This window comes from Scardinius erythrophthalmus (genome assembly GCF_964197995.2).
Source record: "Scardinius erythrophthalmus genome assembly, chromosome: 8".
Taxonomy (NCBI): Eukaryota; Metazoa; Chordata; class Actinopteri; order Cypriniformes; family Leuciscidae; genus Scardinius; species Scardinius erythrophthalmus.
In genome coordinates this window covers 22,218,757-22,238,417 of record NC_138228.1, presented here as the reverse complement: position 1 = coordinate 22,238,417, position 19,661 = coordinate 22,218,757, and the positions used below count along the sequence as shown (strand labels likewise).

The 19,661-nt window shown below is 38.2% G+C and overlaps 2 protein-coding genes across 3 annotated transcripts; both read right to left on the bottom strand.

The window, feature by feature from the left end:
- Nucleotides 1-926: 926 nt before the first annotated feature.
- Nucleotides 927-6,567, bottom strand: clns1a (chloride channel, nucleotide-sensitive, 1A; the record flags this gene model as incomplete). Of its 2 annotated transcripts, XM_081372365.1 has the most annotated exons (7): nucleotides 5,732-6,567; nucleotides 5,236-5,372; nucleotides 5,008-5,127; nucleotides 4,812-4,925; nucleotides 3,089-3,268; nucleotides 1,588-1,651; nucleotides 927-1,199 (listed from the first exon to the last, which is right to left on the bottom strand). In XM_081372365.1, coding segments are annotated over exons 1-7 (735 nt in total). In that variant the 5' UTR covers nucleotides 5,851-6,567. The 2 variants fall into 2 exon arrangements, with proteins under 2 accessions (XP_081228491.1, XP_081228490.1); XM_081372364.1 differs by lacking the exon at nucleotides 927-1,199 and having other exon boundaries at nucleotides 1,584-1,651; nucleotides 5,732-6,103.
- Nucleotides 6,568-7,065: 498 nt separating this feature from the next.
- On the bottom strand, nucleotides 7,066-19,597 carry rsf1a (remodeling and spacing factor 1a). The gene is made up of 16 exons (XM_081372659.1): nucleotides 19,196-19,597; nucleotides 18,205-18,296; nucleotides 18,025-18,117; nucleotides 17,633-17,838; nucleotides 17,274-17,395; nucleotides 15,576-17,140; nucleotides 15,262-15,492; nucleotides 14,266-14,370; nucleotides 14,104-14,183; nucleotides 13,907-13,961; nucleotides 12,849-12,952; nucleotides 11,832-11,899; nucleotides 11,567-11,750; nucleotides 10,444-10,679; nucleotides 9,991-10,176; nucleotides 7,066-8,833 (listed from the first exon to the last, which is right to left on the bottom strand). Exons 1-16 carry the CDS (start codon nucleotides 19,347-19,349, stop codon nucleotides 8,385-8,387), a joined length of 3,930 nt encoding a protein of 1,309 aa, XP_081228785.1. The 5' UTR covers nucleotides 19,350-19,597; the 3' UTR covers nucleotides 7,066-8,384.
- Nucleotides 19,598-19,661: the final 64 nt, after the last annotated feature.

The window sequence follows — 19,661 nt, the reverse complement described above, 5'->3', positions numbered from 1 at the left end:
GTTTGGTATGGTGGTGGCTAAAAGGGTGATCTTGATGGAGTGGAAGTCCACTCTAACAGCCAGCTTTCATAAATCTCTGGATGAATCGAAAGGATTCGTTTTTCTTGCTTCTAAAGTTGATGCTTCTAAAAAATTTGATCAAATCTGGGGGCCCTTCCTTAGGTGTCTTTTTAAGAGCTGAAATATGTTTCGGAAATCTTTCACTCCATTGTTAATGTCTTGTTTAAGTTCGATTAAGTATGGCTTTATGGTGTATATTTTTCACTGTATCTGGTGTGGGGGTCTTTTTCTCCTTTGTTTTATTTTATGTATAACATACTTTTTGTATACATTTTGAGACTTTGATCTGTTTTGTGTTTGTATGAAAACTGTTTGAATAAAATACACATAAATAAATAATTTACAAGCATTATATAATACTTAACGGATCATTAGTTAATTCAAATAGCTATGAGATAACATGCTTGTTAATGTTTAAATAAGCTCATTAAAGAATACATGATTAACATTATTTAATGTAAATAAAAAGCTAACAAATCTTATAAACTTTGATTCATATATTTTGCACTTTTACACATTTACAAATGTAAATGTTTGGTCTTCATTTGTTGTGAATTTGTTTACAAATCGACTATTCGTTATTTGTAAATGTTTATCATTTCAACAACTAATCATTTTTTGTGCCTTTATGAGCAGTCATCACAATGGCAAAAAGATGGACTGATTCACCAAAAATGATTTCATCTCCTGTGAGGAAACGCATAGGAAATGATTAGACAGGAATGTCTCAGACATCTGACTAGTACAAACTGAGAACAGCCCAAAATGAGCTAAATTTGTATTTTTAGCACACTTTAACATTACAACTAATTATAAAAAGAATGTCTGATTGAAGATATTTCAAAGAGAAACAAAACACCAAATATGGGAAAAAAATGAGACTTTGGTACAAAAACAACTATTTATTGAAATCTCTAACAAACACATCAACATGGTCTTCAGGGAAACCTACAAAATACATTAGTGGGATCTACACAAAGCCGTGGCTGAGGGTAAATTTACAGCCGTGGTGTAAAACAGCCCATTAAATTCAAGCGAGGAGAGACAGAAATGCTATAAGAGCTTTGAGAGGTGGGCTCGGCCAGTATCCCAGCATGCCCCACTGAAGTGCTTTAATCGGCAGTAGAGAGACAGTCCATCTGTCAACAGATTGAAAAGTCATACATGAGTTTGAACGCAGATCCACCCAATAGCATAAGATAAGAATTCTGATACGTATCATACGGGTTTGGAATAACATAAAAGTGTAAATAATGATAGAATTTACATTTTCTGATTAATTATCTTTTGCATCACACAATTCAAAGAATGTCTAATTCTGACTGTGAACAATCATAATTTTCTGGCCAGGTCCTGTGTTGTTTTGTTATAAAAAATCTTTTTCTGTAATTGTAACTTAAACTTTAATAAAAACTTGATAAAAAAAAAAAGAGAATTAATAAATATTATGAGTACATAATACTAAAATAACACTAGCCAGGACTGGAAATGGAATTGGACAATTCCATGGATTTGGTATATATTTACCAGTGATCCACATCGGCGTCATCAAACTGTCCAGCGATTGAGCTCGAGTCGACTTCCATTCCATCTGAACGCAGAAAAAAAAAAAAAAAAAAAAGTTTAAGCACCGTATTAAATTACGAGCATCCTGCCCTGCACTGCTCCGCTGGGCTTTACACATTACAGCTCCATTAGCTTTCAGGAAATCCTGCTCATTACAGACACACCCCCACCAGCTAAACAGTAACGTCTGGATCCAAGAATGCTTGAATTCACACTCTTCCTCGACTGACTGAAATAAAATCATATGTACACACACACACACACACCAACACAAGATTCACTGAATAAAACATTCATACATGTAAAACATACTAAATGTGACTCTTTTAGCATCATGTGAGGTATAAAGTTGCATGACTTTTCTCTGTTTCTGCCATTTTGTGGCTGCTCATATGCATAATGATTTTTTTTTCATAAATAACATTTACAATTGAGTAAATTAACCTGGGATGTTCATCAAACAGTGTGAGAAGCCCTCTCAAACTTTCTTACATTCATTTATTTGTGTTTTCGAAGACCAAGTTACCACAGTTTTACATGCAATGTTTTCATATATATATATATATATATATATATATATATATATATATATATATATATATATATATATATATATATATATATATATATTGTTCACTCTCTCCTCCCCCATCATGAGTGGAGTGGACACGCCCCCTACTGCTGATTGGCTACAAGAGTGTTGTGGTGCTCTGTCCGATCCACTTTCAACAACTTTTCTCAGAAATCACTTGCTTCACCTTTAACATGAACTAACAATGAACAATACTTCTACAGTTTTTAAAAATCCTCATTAATATTAACTTCAACATTTACTTATACATTTTTTATATCAAATGTTGTATCTGTTAAGATTAGTCAATGCACTGAAAACTTACAAGAATATATATATTTTTTTTATTAACTTACATTATCAAAGATTTAAATGCTGTAAAAAAATACATGTAAACTGTATTGAGACCTTTGTAAAGTGTTACCTTTATTTTAATAATATATATATTTGAATATTATAATAATATAGACCTTAGTCAGGGTAGCGCTATATTTAAGTTTTGACAGGAATGAAAACGATACTGTGAGGGATAGAATCACAGTGTGTTCAATGGATTGTACCATATGCTATGTACAACAGCATACCGATTGTTCAGCTGATGAAACTCCATTAAACAGTTTTAAAAGTTGTGAGATGTAAAAATCATGTGATCTAGAGCTTTATACTTGGCATGCTATTGTAAAGAATAAGTCTGTTCCTTCCTAACAACTTCATTTTCATCCGCGATAAATTCAATATGCAGACTAACCTTCAAAAAGGTCTATTGTAAACTACAGTTACATTTGCAACATTTTTGTGAGCTAATACAACAAACTCCCCTCTCTTGGACAGATAAACCATCACTACTGAAATAAATCATATTATGCATAATGAGTTTCAACACACACAGACCTTCAAATGCCGTCGACGGCTCGTCGGTTCTGACTCCGGCCATGTGGTACTGCTGTGCGACTGACTGGGCCAGCATCCCCTCCAGTCTGTCCAGTGTGGCCTGACCCTCTGACGTCAGGTGAGACAAGCCCTCCTCATAGGTGTAAAACGTGGGAACGTCTCCATGACCCTGCTCTTGCTCTAAAGAGAAAAGCGTGTAAGAGGAACAATACAAAAGCATTGAAACAATGTGTGTGAAAGCTTCAGAAGAGACACCAAACTTCAATGGAGAACTTCAAGATGATTTAAAATAAGCAAAATCAGCCAAAAATCCAGGTGTAATTTTATTTGGACACACTTTTTTATATTTTTATATTTCTAGACCTTGAAAAGTCATGGTAATTAGAGTTCTCAACGGGTCGGGTCGGCCCGACAAACCCGACGGGACCCGCGGGTTCGGGTCGAAAATATAATCAAATGACTCGGGTCGGGTCGGACCTCGGGCTTAATCTTTTACTCTCAAAAAAAAAAAAAAAAAAAAAAAAAAAAAACATTTATTAATCATCGCTGCTGTTCACCGTAAAGAAAGTCTGGCTGCTGCGTGTAACGTGCATCATGAGAGGGGCGGGGGCAGACCTGACGCCGCTGCGTGCACGCCTTTAGCCTGGAGAAGAAGATGGAGTTGGTGAGAAGTAAACTTGCCGCAGGTGAATTCACCGTCGCTACTACAGCCTATTTATATATTTAAAGTGTATTGTTTCAGTTGTTTGTATTGTTAAAAGGCGTGAACATTAAAGGTTGATTTGAATTCCCGTCTGCTGGTCATGATAATACGTTTATGAGAGAAAAAAAAAAATCCGACGCGGCGTCGGGCCGCGGGTCGGGTTCGGGCAGATAATTCATGTTTATGTGTCGGGTTACATCGGGTCCGGGCTTTAAAAGCCACGGGCCGGGTCGGGTCGGGTTGTAATTTTCAGGCCCGTTGAGAACTCTAATGGTAATAGGTAACATCTTTAATATAATGAATATACATTCTATATGAATATACATTTTTCTAGTTATTTCAAGCTATAATATAATAATATTTTATCATGTAGAAACAAGCTGAGAAATTGCCATTAGAGATCATTATATTAAAAATATTTAATTTAATTATTTGAATTTTATTTATTTATAAATGTTACTTTATTATTCTAGAATTAAGGAATTTAGTTATTTTAATTATACTTTACTATACTTTAATAAATTGCAACTCCTGGTTTGTGCAAAAAAAAAAAAAAAAAACTGGCGTTTTTGTCATCAGTCACAGTAGATTTGGTATAACTTTAGTTTAGGGTCCAATTCTCACTATCAATTAGTTGCTTATTACCATGCATATTACTAGGATTACTGGCTGTTTATTAGTACTTATAAAGCACATTAATATTAATTAACACATATTGATGCCTTATTCTGCACGTATATTCAACATACCTTAATTCTATATAATACTACCCAATTCCTAAACTTAACAACTACCTTACTAACTATTGATAAGCAGTCATTAGGAGGTTATTGAGGCAAAAGTCGTAGTTAATAGTGAGAATTGGACCCTGATCTAAAGTGTGACCGCAGCTTTAATAGCAGAAATATCTTTGTCTATATGGGAGGCCTTTGAATATTGCCGTGGACAACAGGGGACCTTGGAGTCAAAAAGGTTGAGAACCACTGCACTAGATGCATTATGGGCCCAAAAGACACTTACCCGCCTCCTCTACGTCATACTCCTCTCCCTCATAATCGTCATCATCGGTGTCAGCGTCCTCTGGGTCCGGATGCAGGGCCTGACATTCACACATGGCGGAGAACATGGGCTCCACTGCACACACAAACACACGCTGTTACTCTCTACAGGAGAGACGCTCACACTGAACTCATCTGTGTTCGTTCCACACACTCACAAGCGGCTTTATCACTGGGCACAAAGCGGATCTCTGTGATGGTTCCCGAGTCTTCACTGTCGCTGTCACTCTCCTCATCATCCTCTGGAGCTTTGTCCTGCTGCTCTGCATCTCCTTCATCTGGAAGACACAGAGTTTCAGAACTCAGACTCAGAAAAGAACCGCTGGCCAAAATGTCTAAAGCAGCGCATCTCTATTTTGTGTGGCATTTGGAAGGTGATGCCTCACCGTCCAGTTTTGCATTGACCATCACATACAGGTGCTCTTCTGGAAAGGAGCTAAGATCTCGTGAGATTGCATGCAGACTGATGGAAGGGTATTCAAGACAGAAACCCATCCCTGAACCATCAAACCAGGACAGATGCCTGCAAGGACACAGAACAGCTGCATTAGTAATCACAGGTCCCCAAAACATCATGAGTGTACTATGGTAAATGCCCTAAAGAACATGGGAATGCTTAACATAATCAAATACTAAATAATATAAATATAAAACAAATAAAAGATAGAAAGATACACCAACTGATGCTATCACTGTACCATTGTTCTACAACAGTACTTTTCGTAAGTTGTCTACTACCCTTGCTAGGCATGATATCTTTATTCTTAGAGTTTATGCATAAATAAATGACTAAATGTGTCCACAGCTGTCACCTGATGTAGAACACGCATACCACGTGTACACAACACTTATGTTTTAGTTAAAACGTGCACAGACACTCACGCCTCAGCCACAAACAGAGTTCCAGATCCCAGTCTTTTCCCGTCCAGAACCGCGGTTGTTTCGGCTTGCTGGAGCCGCACGCCCTCGCTGGGTGGAGGTAAACTCTTCAACACTACCATTCTGATGAATTAAATCACCGTGAAGATGCTGAATGCACTAAAACCGATGCTCTAGTGAGACAATACTCAGTCACAAAGCACTGCAAAAACAACAGTAACTCTCATTCAAGCGTTACCAAGCTTTCTCTTTTAACTTCATTAATGTACAAGTAAAATGCGAGCGGTTTGCGTGGCGAGAAACTTTCAAATGGTTTTTATAGTTCAAAGATTCGCTGTCATGCGTCACTTCTGTAGTTCTCACTCATTGTGCGATAACTGTTTCCTGTGGGACACACGGCTCATTCCTGCAGGGGGCGCTAAGTGGCCCACAAAGACGGACTCTCCATTGACTCGCATTGACGTCTAAATACGTTTTTTGTCTTATTGGAGATGTTTGTGCAGTAATAAGTACAATTATTTTAAATATGTTAATTACAAAGATAAGTATACATTAAACAGACGAGTATGCACTTGCGCAATCTCTGTGAAATGATTAAACAAAATATATTAGTATGTAATCATAACAGATTTTCATTGGTCCACTCCTCAAAACGCGGAGAAAAGTAACTATCTTATGATACCGCTGTTCGTTTGCTACGTCAGCAGCGGTGCAAATAAGTTTACACTTGAAAGATAACACCGCAACGTTAATATGCATTGAAATGTATTAATTATTTAGACACAATTTAGCTGACTAATCAAAATGACGTCCGGGCCGCTAAGCACCGCCCATTGTAAGACTTTTGAATCCATTCTACCGGTTATTCATTTCCATTCATCAGCGACATTCGCGCCGCTTTATGACGCAAGAAATGAGCGCGTGCGTTTCACACCACAAAGCAAAACCGTAGCGCCTTCTCAGGATCGGAGGAGATACAACACAGCAGACACAAACAGTCATAATCTTTATATTTTGGTTCATAATCCTTTGTGTACATTGCATAATTTAAATAGATTCATTTATTGTTTGCATATGGGTAGTTGACCAATAAACATTTCCATTATTCCATCATTCTTATATTCAGTTTTTATGACCTCACATGGTATTTCTACTCTCAATATCAACCACATGACTACATTTGTATACTTTCCCTCATACAGTACATGCATTTTAACCTAAAATGTTAATGTTGAAAATGAAATGTTCATGTTATAGGTCAACTAGCCATAAAAGTGAATGCTTCTTGTGTCTTGAATCCATTGAAGGTACTTAAAAAACACAACGTTCAAGCCAGAGACATTAACAGCAACATTAAGTTTATTTTTGTTTTGTGAATAATTTTTTTGTTTTGTTTGTTGAAATATGGAGACGTACATCTGTAAAGTAAGAGTAAAATAAACTGAGAAGGAAAACGAATTCCAGTAGTACAAGGCTCAAAAACACATTCTTTCATTCTTACCATAAGTGTTCTAGTGCTTGTGGTTTTTGTATTTATTCTGTACTGGGGTGGATTTGTGTTGGAATGACTTCCATAGTGTTCTAATTCAAACAATCCAGCATAAAAGACACCCGCTTGGAGTCAGAGAAACCTTTAAAAACAACTCTATGGAAAGAGCGATCCAGACTGCCATGTTGAACAATGCGGTTCCAAACGGCACCATCAAAGGTGCTTGATCGACAAGTGCATTCAGTTGACACATGAAGCTCAGACAGGGACTGAAAAGTGACTGAATGTCTCCGTAAACGTCCTAAAATTTCAGCAACAGCTTTCAAAGTGCAGAAATTTCATCATTTTAAAAAGAATTAAATAATATTGTTTTTAACATTACATACAATGTTATTTTAGTAAAGAGAGTATATTAGTCTTTTTAAATTAAAAAGATTTAATCGAAATGACAGATCTTTAATATTACGATCATCATCCAATGTGTTTCGTCCTTTTTTGCTGGTCTACTAACTAGTTTAATTCCACCCAAAATGGACAATTCTGCCATCATTCTCACCCAGAGGTTCAACGCTACTCGTTTCCATACAACAAAAGTGAAAATCTCCTTGTGCTCCACAGAAAGTCATGTGGTTTTGCAATGACAAGAGGGCGAGCATATGATGTCAGGATTATCTTTTTTGGGTAAACTATCCCTTTAAGCCTTTAATTGGATGAAAGCATTTAGGCAAAGTTCGGCATCAAAGGTTAATGTACAACGTTTTCATGTACAACAAAGAATAAAACATTAATACAGAGAATGTAAACCTCTAAAACTCCAGTCTAAAACTAACAGAACACGTAAGCTTCAATCCAGTGTCTCTGGAGGACGACAGAAGCCGCTTTATACAAACAAAACTGTACTGGCCGTTAATGACAAAGTGCTTTACTCTGAGGAATGGTTACTGTAGTATTAAGGAGACCCTGTTCTAATCTGGGAAGGATGATACATGCGGATGTACGGAGTGGATTCAAACATCTGAAACGAACAAATACGGCATTCCTCTGGAAGCTTCATTTTTGGTCCACTACACCCAAAAACTACGGTGGCTGATGAGGGACATTCCCGTGACAGGTGACTCTCAGTCGAAAGGCTATGAGAAAATAAATGCATTTTAGCTACAGAGCACATCATGACAACTGTTCACTGTCGAAAACAAACTTAACAAGGTCCGTGACGCCAGTGAACTCTTCCTCGTCCTCATCGTCATCGTCATCCTGAGCTGCGGTCCTCAGCGGGACCAAGCCGTTGTGCCGGCCGGGACCTCGGGGGCCCGCGGTGTTTCTGGCCGTGTGCCTCCACCTGACATTTCCACGTGTGTTCTCCTCTTCCTCCTCCTCCTCCTCGTCTTCGTCTGTTTCTATGCGGTTCGACCTTTTGCGGAGGGGCTGTTCATCATCCTCAGAGTCCTCTGTCTCACCTCTGTCCTCCTCTTCGTCTTCACTGGAGCTTTTCTGCCGAGTCCGTTTTATTAGTTTGTGCCTGGGTTTGGAGTCTTCCCTAGTCGACTCGCACTTCCGTCCTCTTTCTGGTCTCTTGAGTGATTCCTTTGGCTCAAAGTCTTTAGAAAGCGTGGACTCTAGAAATATAGGATGAGACGCAAACAATTTAGTTGCAAATTAACAGTATAGCTAACAATAATTATTTAGTGTGATGACGTGACAAAATGGTGCGATTCACAGATGTAAATCGCAAAACGGAGGGTCCTTAAGGGCCGTACACACTGGGACGAATATCGGCGCGCGTTATTCGCCAGCGTTTTTCAACGCGTTTTTTGTGTTCACACCCAAGCGATTTTCGCTGACGATGAGCCGAGTGAACATGCAAATTCATTCCCTGACATTAGATGGCGCTTAATGTAAAACAGAAACCAAGATTTGTGTAGTCGCTGTCGCGTTTGTCATATAGTTCTTTATGTTCCGACACCAACGAGACCAGCAGCTCTACATTCATCTTGCCTTGCATCCCGGCAGTGTAGACGCTACTTGGCGTATATCTTCTTCACCGTTACGTATGTGTGCTTGGCAAGACCGTTTTGTGTTTGAGCGCCCCCAAGTTGTGTTTTACTGTAACTTCAGAAGCTCCAGACACGTGAGCAAAAGCGCCAATCTCATTGGTCGGATAGTTTTTGACGTGGCGCGTCAAACCAAAAAAACGAACCTGAGGCGTTTTTTTTAAAAAAATGACGCTTTTACGCGTGGCGTTTTTCGCGTCGGTGTGCACACTCACATTGGCGCCCTTTGTTTAGTCACGAGGCGTTAAACGTCGGCGAATATCGCGTCCCGGTGTGAACAGGCCTTTAGAGATGCAAAAAAAAATGTATGCTGAAAATTTGCCATAATTAAACGACTATGGGTTAAAGCACCAGTACTTATACAAAAAAAAAAAGGCCTTCGGTTATTTTAGAACGAAAAATGTTATGTTTTGAATCTTAAAAAAAAAAGGAAAACCAAAATTGTCTAAAAAAAACACACTTTTGATCTTCAAGGTAAAAAATGACCAGCAATCGCAATGAATCGAAAATACACATATACACAGCAATGTTTAACAACTAGGAAATATACAGCCATATATATTTTATTTTATTTAGAAATAAATGGTGCATAATTTAGAGGTGAACATTGTCTAGTACAATGAAATCCCCTCAATATACTAAATATACAAGAATAAATATTATATAAGTGTGGAATATGAGAGAGATGACATTAACACATTAACATATGTGGTGGAGCTCACCTTCACTGTTGGAGCTGGACAGTCGTCGACGGTGAGGAAGAGTGGGGTGTTTCTGATCGGACACCTTCCGTGATCCCTCAGACTCTGACGTCTCGTAGTAGTTGACCTGAGAGTTCTGTCTCCGTCGCGGACGCCTTCTGTTGACGTCCACGTCGCTGTCGCTGAACTCATTAGAGCCTTCTGTTTCTGCCAAATGAACACACAAGGAAAAACTGTGAGTAAAAGACATCATTTGACAGGGCTCTACCAAAAACCTAGTGAACTGCTTACCTAGACAGCACACCTCCAAAAACAGAAGCAGCAAAATTATGCGGTCAAATAAAAGTTGCTGGCTGCGAAGACCATTTCAAAGTGTGGTTTAATTTAAGTTACTTAAGGATTCTGTCTTAGAAGATACAGTAGAAACAGCTTTGAAATGGAGTAAGTAGACTGGATATGAAAACTCATACAGACCCATTTCCTCTTCCTCCTCCTCTTCCTCAGAGTCTAACAGGTCCTCCTCTGAGGAGCCTCTTCGTCGAGCGGGAGGTCGGCGTTTGCTCCTCCTGCTTCTCTGGGTGAGTGTGGTTCTTCCTGTTCTCCTGGAGGCTGGTTGATTCTCAGCGCCACTGTCACCACTGCCCCATTCACTCCCCGCATCACCATCAGACGCACCCTCTCCCGAAACCACGAATTCCTCCTCCTCCAGGCTAGCATTACAAAAGCATATATATTAATGCAGCTTCTGACCCAATTTTATGTGGAAATCTTTATAGCATGAAAATCTATATAAATGCCGATCTACTGAATTTCTGAAAATACAAACGCATCACTGTTTCCACAAAAATAGGCAGTACAACTGTTTTCAACATTGATATTGATGAGAAATGTTTCTTATGCAGCAAATCAGCATATTAGAATGATTTCTGAAGGATCATGTGACACTGAAGACTGGAGCATCACAGGAATATTACAACTGAAAACAGTTATTTTAAATTGTAATGTTTTTTTGATTAAATAAATGCAGCCTTGGCTGAAACTTCTTTCAAAAACATTTAAACTAACCATCTAACCCCAATTTCTAGGACAAAAACGATTTTTAAGTATTAAGCATATTTCCCCTCAAATTCTTTCATGGCTTTTTTTGTTGTTGTTGTAATTCTCATTATTTCTCACGGTGATTCTCATGGTGATCCTCAATAGATGTAATAGAGTCATTTTAGTTTATAGCACAAAATACTGTTATGAGTGACTGACAAAAGTGACGTTGATTTAAATTAAGCAGTGCAACATTGTATAAACAACTAACAACTTTGCATTAAACTAATTCGAATTTTGGGGGAAAATGTGCTTAATGATCATGAAAAAAACCTATAATGGTCCTAAAAATAGCAAAATATAATGTCTTTTTTCTTTTGATTTTGGGGAAAAATATGACCAGGACAAGTTCTTGACAGCTTTTGTGAGATTCACCCATAGATCGGAGCTAGATCCATCATATTTTGAAGAACTGGTATAAAATCCACCTGATTTGAACCCCAAAATCCCAAACGTGAACCCATAGTATTCTAAATATTCGTATATTTTAAACACACACCTATCACTAAGCTGAAACTCGTCCTCGCTCTCCTCCTCGTCCACCGTACTGTCACTGTCCAGGTCATTGAGTCGCCGGCGCTTCTTTCGCGGCGCGAGAGGTTTCACAAGCCGCCGACTCTCTCGGCTCACCGTGTTCCGCTGCTGACTCGTGACGGTCACTGCAGGTTTACCGTGACCAGCACCTGCAGAACACACCAGCAGGGAATTTAATATGCAAAGACACACATATTATAAAGCATGAAACAATATCTCATATGACCAACCTCCTCCTTCTGAATCTTGAAGGTCTTCCTCTATTGCTTCATCAATGGCTTCATCAAAATCATCGAATCTGGTGGTTAGTAGTAAGAAAATCAAGAATTTGTCAGACTTATATCTTCTCTTCTATTTCTACAAGAAATATGGTAAAACTTTACAATAAGGTCCCATTAGTTAATGCATTAACTAACATTAATCAACAATAGGCAATACATTTGTTACAGATTTCTTAATCTTTGTCAAAGTTAGTTAATAAAAAAACAACTATTCATTGTTCATGTTAGCTCAGGTCCATTACATATTAACAGATACAACTTTTGATTTTAATAATGTATTAGTAAATGTTAAAATGAACATTAAAGGTGTCCTATTATGCTTTTATACGTGTTCAAATTTCTTTAGAGTGAAATGTTGCGGTTTCAGCTTGAAAAAGGTCTGCAACGTTAAAACAGAACAAAGTATATATTCTCTATATCAGTAATCACTGTTTCTGAACTCCTTGAAACACCTTGATTGTAGTCTTGAGGTTTCTTCCTGGAATGAACACGTCACAATATTCCTCATTTAAATAATTCCCACCCAACGCATACGCAAAATAAAGGGACGAGGCCTGGTTGAGTTGCGCTAGTAGTGTGTTGAAATGGTTATGGTAAGGGCTGTGACATTTCTAAAAAACACTCGAAGCGGTTGACAAATCACAACACACTGATCAAGCTGACCAATCAGAGCACATTGTGCTTTTCAGAAGGAGGGGCTTCATAAAGACAGGAACTAAACAGAGCGTTACTGACAGATTGGGAGAGTGGTGAAACAATGTACTTTTTGAACATTCAAGCATGAAAACCTTTTCTAGTAGACCCCGAAAACAAAATCAAAACAACATAGGACATAATAGGTCCCTTTCAACTAAGATTAAAAAATGCTTTAGAATGATTTCTCATTGTTAGTTTGTTAACTAATGTAGTTCACTAATGATAACAAATGGAACCTTTTTGTAAAGTGCTACCAGAAATATTGATTACCTGTAACTGATGGATTTCTTCATCCTAGTCGATCGCCTCCCCAGATTCTTACTTTTCTTGGCATCCTTTTTCTTCTCTGTCATGGCATCTTCTTCATCACCGTCCTGCCATGATGAAGAAGTGCAAATTTAAAACCAAATAAAGGTAATTAAGGCAATTTAAATCCCATCTTATTATGGGACATACTTTAGCATAATTTACTATAGTATGGCATATGGTACAATACTATGGAAGCTTGTTTCCGCCACAAAATAAAAAAAATAAAAGATAATTGCGACTTTTTATCTCACAATTGCGAGTTTGCATCTCGCAATTCTGACTTTATTTCTCAGAATTGCGAGATATAAAGTCAGAATTGCGTGAAATAAAGTCAGAATTCTGAGATATAAAGTCAGAATTGCGAGATTGCGCAATTGCGTCTTATAAAGTCAGAATTCTGACTTTTTTTCTCGCAATTGCGACTTTATATCACGCAATTCTGACTTTATATCTCAGAATTCTGACTTTATATCACGCAATTCTGACTTTATAACACATAATTGCGAGTTTATATCTCGCAATTCTGACATCTTTTCTCAGAATTGTGAGATATAAAGTCCAATTCTAAGGGGAAAAAAAGACGGACTTTTTTTTTTTTTTTTTTACCTCAGAATAGTTTATATCTCACAATTCTGACTTTATAACACGCAATTGTGACTTTATTTCACGCAATTCTGACTTTATATCTCGCAATTCTGACTTTATATCTCAGAATTCTGACTTTATAACACGCAATTGCGACTTTAAAACACGCAATTCTGACTTTATATCTCGCAATTCTGAGAAATAAAGTCAGAATTGCGAGATGAAAACTCGCAATTGTGAGATAAAAAGTCGCAATTATCTTTTTTTTTTTTTGTGGCGGAAACAAGCTTCCATACAATACAGTATGGCAATATAATATAATATAATATAATATAATATAATATAATATAATATAATATAATATAATATAATATAATATAATATAATATAATATAATATAATATAATATAATATAATAATGGCTGCATACTTACTGGATTGGGAATAATGTTCTCCACGCTGATGCCCACATACACTAATCGCTCACGTCTGAAAGAGAGAAAACAAGAAAAATCTCAGAATCAGACTCACATAAGGCTATTCATCATCCATGATGATTCATGGGAATGATGATAAGCTGGTGAGACCCTTTATGAGGTGTGTGCATGTTTGTGTGTGTGTGGATTTATACCTTCGTTCAGCTCTCTCTTTCTTCTTCAATGCAGTGTCCAGATTCAGAAGTTGTTCTTCCAGTCTCTGACAGAGAAGCTTCTGTAAATGACAAGAATATATACTTGATTAATATAGCTCACATACACACACAAGACATTTACACAGGGATTTAAGCCCTTACATGCTGGCAGGGAGGGCAGAACCATTCTCCATCAGGAATGATCATTAGAGGAGGTCTCAGACAGGCCGTGTGATATCCACTGTCACACATGTCACAAAGAAGGATCTGGGACAAAATTACACAAGACAGAAAACGTGAAATTATGTTCAATTAGAACAGTAAATAAATAAATAGTGCCTAAGAAAGTACTAGGTAATGTAAGGTAACTACATGGGTTAAGGTTAGGTTAAGGGGTTGGTTCAGGGTTATAGTACCTAGTTATTACATTCCCTATAATAAGTACATAGTATGTACATGGGGAACAGGACAGTACAGTACAATAAAGTGCTACCTTTGTTTCTTCTAACCTTTTGCCATTTGACAGACAATCTCATCTTCTAGCTTAAATCATTTTAGAAACCCATTTGTGCATCAATTACACTTTATATTGTTTACACCGTTTTTGTTCAGTAACGTTGTCTGAATAAACCCCAAAAATTACTGTATGTGTTGGAGTTGAACAAAACATTTTACCCAAAGCACATTCTGTATTGTGTCTTTTTTTTTTGCTTAAGCAATTTGGCAAGTTTTTCACCATAGAGACAATAAAACAGGTGAAAATCAGATGTTATTTTAGCAATATCTACATATTATTATGGCATTTTTTTCAATTTTATTTTTTAATTTTCAGTTTCCATTTTCATTCGAGTTCAAGTTTTAGTAATTCTGATGTGCTATTACAAACAATAACAATAACAAAACTAGGTGACTTGCATTGAAGAGAAGCACCCAATCTCTTTAAATTTGGATTAGTAAGTAACCAAACTAACAAGTAGCCACATAGAACCGCTCTAGTACTGAGTTTTACATAAGCAAGCACCACTCATGTTGCTGTCATTTGATACTGTGGTTGTACACTGTGCATTGAGTCAAATTTCCTTATTGGGACATTAAAGTCTAATCTATTTTCAATTCTAAAGTAGTAGTCTGAATTGAAATTGATAAAAGAGAACTCACTAGTTCTGGGTGGTTAGCGAGCCCACAGTGTTTACAAGCATCTTCAGGTTGAATCTCGTTGGATTGGTCTGATTCAGTCTCACTCTTGTGGTCTTTTCTCTCTGATTTGGTGTCTTCATTGTTTGCGTCTTTGTCGTCGGCCACTTCCTCCTCCCGATCCGGAGCTCCTTTGAATTTGCTATTTTTCGTACGAATTTTCGACCAACGAGTACGCCTGTGTCGCCGTTTGGCCTAAAAGAGTAAAAAACAACATTGCATAAATAAAAGCTTTCTGTGCAATTCGTTGGACTGGATATAAAAATATTTTGGGCTACCTTCAAAGACTTGGGCTGTCCTTCCACGTCCACTTTTTTGTGCATCTCCTTGAGATCGACATTCACCTCTTCGTCTACTATGCGTTCCTCTTCATCCTGTGCTTCTGAGGAGGCCTTCAGTTTCCCGTCTTGCTTCTTATCTCGACAATCTGCCACTTTGGGGCTGGGCTTGCAGATTCTGGCAGATCTCCGCAGGGATCTCCGATTGCTGGTTTCCGACTCTTCGATGTCCTTGTGCTGGAGTTCAGGCGTTCGCCTATGAAGCGGGATCTTGATTTTCAGGCGAATCCCTTCCTTCTGAAGCTCCGACGATACCTCTTCGTTATCGTTGTGTCCAATTTTTTCACTGTCTCCCGCATCCTTCACCAAAACCTCACCAATGCTGGATAAGAGCTCAGTGTTTTGGTTGTCTTCTTTTGCTTGGAGCTTGGATTTGGCCTTTTGTGACCTTCTCTTTCTTGGGCTTTTCAGACGTTTGTCTTTGCTGTCATCCTCAACCACAACATCAGTATTTTCTCTGGCTGACAAAGCTGCCGTCTTGCTGTTTTTGAGTTCTTCTTCATCTTCTTCATTGTCAACCTTTTCCTCAACTGAAGTCTTTTGCATCTCTTCAATCATTGGCGACTCCTCAACAAGGTTTGATACTTTTGCTTCCACATCTGGGCTCTTATTGCAAGCATCTTTTGACACCAGATCCTCAAGGATACTGCATGGATGAGGACCATTGTCTGCTTTAACCATGGATTTCCCAACAAGTACAGACTGTCTTACGCTATCTGTGCCTCCAACTTCAGTCTTCAAGACATTCATATTCCCATGATGACCATTTGCAGAATTATCGTTTTCATTCAAAGGCCTCTTTCTCTCAATGGGACCTTTGATAACTCCAACACCTACGTATTGTTCTTGTGATACCGTTTGGTAAAGATCAACAGGTGAATGCTTCCCAATTAGCTTTTGTGGGACAGGGATGATGGCCGTTGGTCCTTTCTCCTCATCAGTTGGGTATTCTCTTTTGATTTGCTGTTCCTTCAACGGCAAGACGGCAGGATTGCGAACGATGATGCCTCCTGTGCTGATGCTGCCATTGCTGTTAAGGTTGTTGTTGCTGTGATTGACGTTGCTGTAGTGATTGCTGACATCATATCCTCCACTCCTTTTCAGCTCCCTCTTCTTCAGCGGTATTTTAGCCTGTTGGTCGCTCTTTACAGTTCTAGCCACATTCCCAAACATAATCTCTTTCTTGTCATCGTGCATCTCGGATCTTTTAGCCGGTTCGTGTTTGATGGAAGCAGGAGGCATGACGACAGAAATGGCATTCCATGGTTTGGGACAATCTTTTGGTTCTTCTTTGACAAGAGTTTTGATCGTACTAACCCTGTTGTCGATGACCAGTTTAGGCTTGGAAACTTCAGCAACTTTCTCCTCTTGCTCTGGTTTAACAGGATCCATTGGTGTTTCTTTTTTAATGTCTTTAGGTATTAACCCAATTTCAGTGGAATTAAAGGTGGTATTGGTAAAGTCCCCTTGTCCCGATACATGGTTTCTCAAGTCCTCAGCCTCACCTTGAATACAAAACAATACAGTAAACCCCACAGTAGTTGACAACTAGTCTGGATATTGTAGGAGACAATTGTTCCCCTCAATGTCTGTGGTGCTTTCAGCCCTAAATGGGAATGATTTTCCAATGAGTTTTACCTTTAACACCTTCAGTCTCCATATTTGGGCTGGTGGGACAGCCTTGCGTCTCTTGGTCAGTCACGGGTGGGTCAATCTTGGCTTTAAGCTGTTCTAGTGTGTCTGCAAGATCATTCCTATTCCTGTTTTAAGTAAAATGCATTTCTTATTCCTTGATAAACTTCAAAGGAGGTTTAACTTTTATACTTCTAGAAAAGAAATTCTGAGGAAACACATAACATTCAAATGTAGAGCTTGAATGTGCTGTTAGTGTTCTTTAACTTAAGATTTTATGTTCTCATAACTTGAAATTTGATGTGAAATGTATCTTTTGCTTATTTTGATAAACCATTCTGGTATTTTCCTCACAAATTACTTACTTCGCAATGCATTTCCAGGAGGATCCATCTAAATCATCCTGTTCTTCAGAATAAACACGTATATTCTGTTCTTGATCTAACTGGAACCAGTACAGAAGACCTTCCTTGTCTCTACCGATGGGTTGTAGACGCATCTTGTCTGGGTCTTCCTCGTTGATTAATGTCTTAAACTTGAGATTGTCATCAAACTGGCACTCACACAAGTACTGTTAATGAAATAAAGAATAAAGGTAAATCTCATTAAAATAAAACATATTAAGGGCACACTTTACACACTTTATTTTGGGGTAAAATATGACCCGGACACGTTACATAAGAAGCAATACAACTTCATGAAGTGATATCTCCATCAAAACAAGTCAAACTATTATTGATTTATGGAAAATACTGACCTTTAAAATGCCTGTCTTACACTCAACTGTCATTTCTAGGTAGCTTTTTCTTTCCATTTCCCATGCCCAGGTGCTGTTAAATTCCTGGCACACCTGCATCAAAAATGATTTAAACAAACAGACAGATTTGCATGGATATTTCCATTTTCACGGCATATGATTTAAAACTAAAACACTTACCTTTACAAGATACTTCTCCCATCTGTCTGGTGTGACTGTTTTGCCGATCTTCCGCAGTAGTTTGACATGGAGCTCAATCAATGGCCGAGGAACTAAATTGTACAAAAAATTGTGATTATTTTTGAGCAGTATTTCAATTATTTTAGCATTTAAAACTTCACACTACCATAAAACCTCATTTTTTTTTGAGAAATGAAAACCATGCTTGTGCTAACTTTCAAAAAATATTATATTATATAATAATAGCAACTGTTTTCCTGTCCCTTGCACTTTTCTTTCATTTTGCTCATTACTGTGTATACCTTTTATTTATTCTTTAAAATAAATGCATTAGAAACACATCTTACTATATCATCGATTTATCCAATCAGCTATCAGCAATGTCAGAGCGAAAACATAATTATGCAGTGACGTTTACACACGCAATTCTCCTAAATGACAACATTAGTGTTGTGGAGCTCACATTCAGCTATTGTTACAAGAAACCTAGGAGTACACAATTAATACAGTATTTAAAGTGGACTGAACGTAAACAAATCTGTGCAGCGATTCTATTATTACAGTTAGCATAGGAAGTTTGACAGCGGCCTGCGCATGTGCAGTGTGCGGGTACAGTAACATCGTTGTTTATAATCTGAACCTAAATGTATATCACACCAATTTATCGTACTATACTGAGGTGTCTCTGTATTTAATGGTCACCAACAGCATGATAACACCCTTAGCAGTGCGTATAGTCACTCTGACGGCAATCATACACTGAGATTAATCTTTAAATGTGATTTTTCCACTGGGAAAGGCTGGAAAAACCACACATGACTGCTTTAAAAACACTTCGCCACAGTCCATCCGAAGCATCGGGGACACGATTCTCATCCAAACAAAGACTACGAAGGTACAACAAGCCAAACTTTAAGTGATCAAACCCCTGATGGGCAAAGATGCGGAGCCTGTCCAAATAAACACAAACCCAGCCTCTCCCTCAGCTCACCCGCTGATGTATCTTGTAAGTATCGCTCCAGCTGAGGGAACGTCAGCTCGGGCAGATCCAGAACAGGCCCGTAGCGCTCCAAAAAAGAGCAGACCACCGCAAACCCGGGACTGAGCGCTGGAGGAAGAGCTGCTGTGGTGCCCGGAGCAGCCATCTTTCCTGGAGATGACGAGCTATGCTCTGCTTAGACCCAAAACTGCCCACAATACACCGCGACACCCACCCAGAGCATCATCCAGAGGGGCATCTAGTGTTTGTGTGTGAGTGTGTGTGTGTGTGTGTGTGGACCACCACAATGCCACAATCGTCGTCGTCATCATCTTCATCACAATAATAACATATATAAAGTGTTATTGTTATTGTGATGAATGAAGATGACGCCACACTTTTTTTCCACGTACACTATGCTAATAAAAAAGAGTGTCGTGTTTGTGTTTATTCATGACCGGAATGAATAGTTAAATAA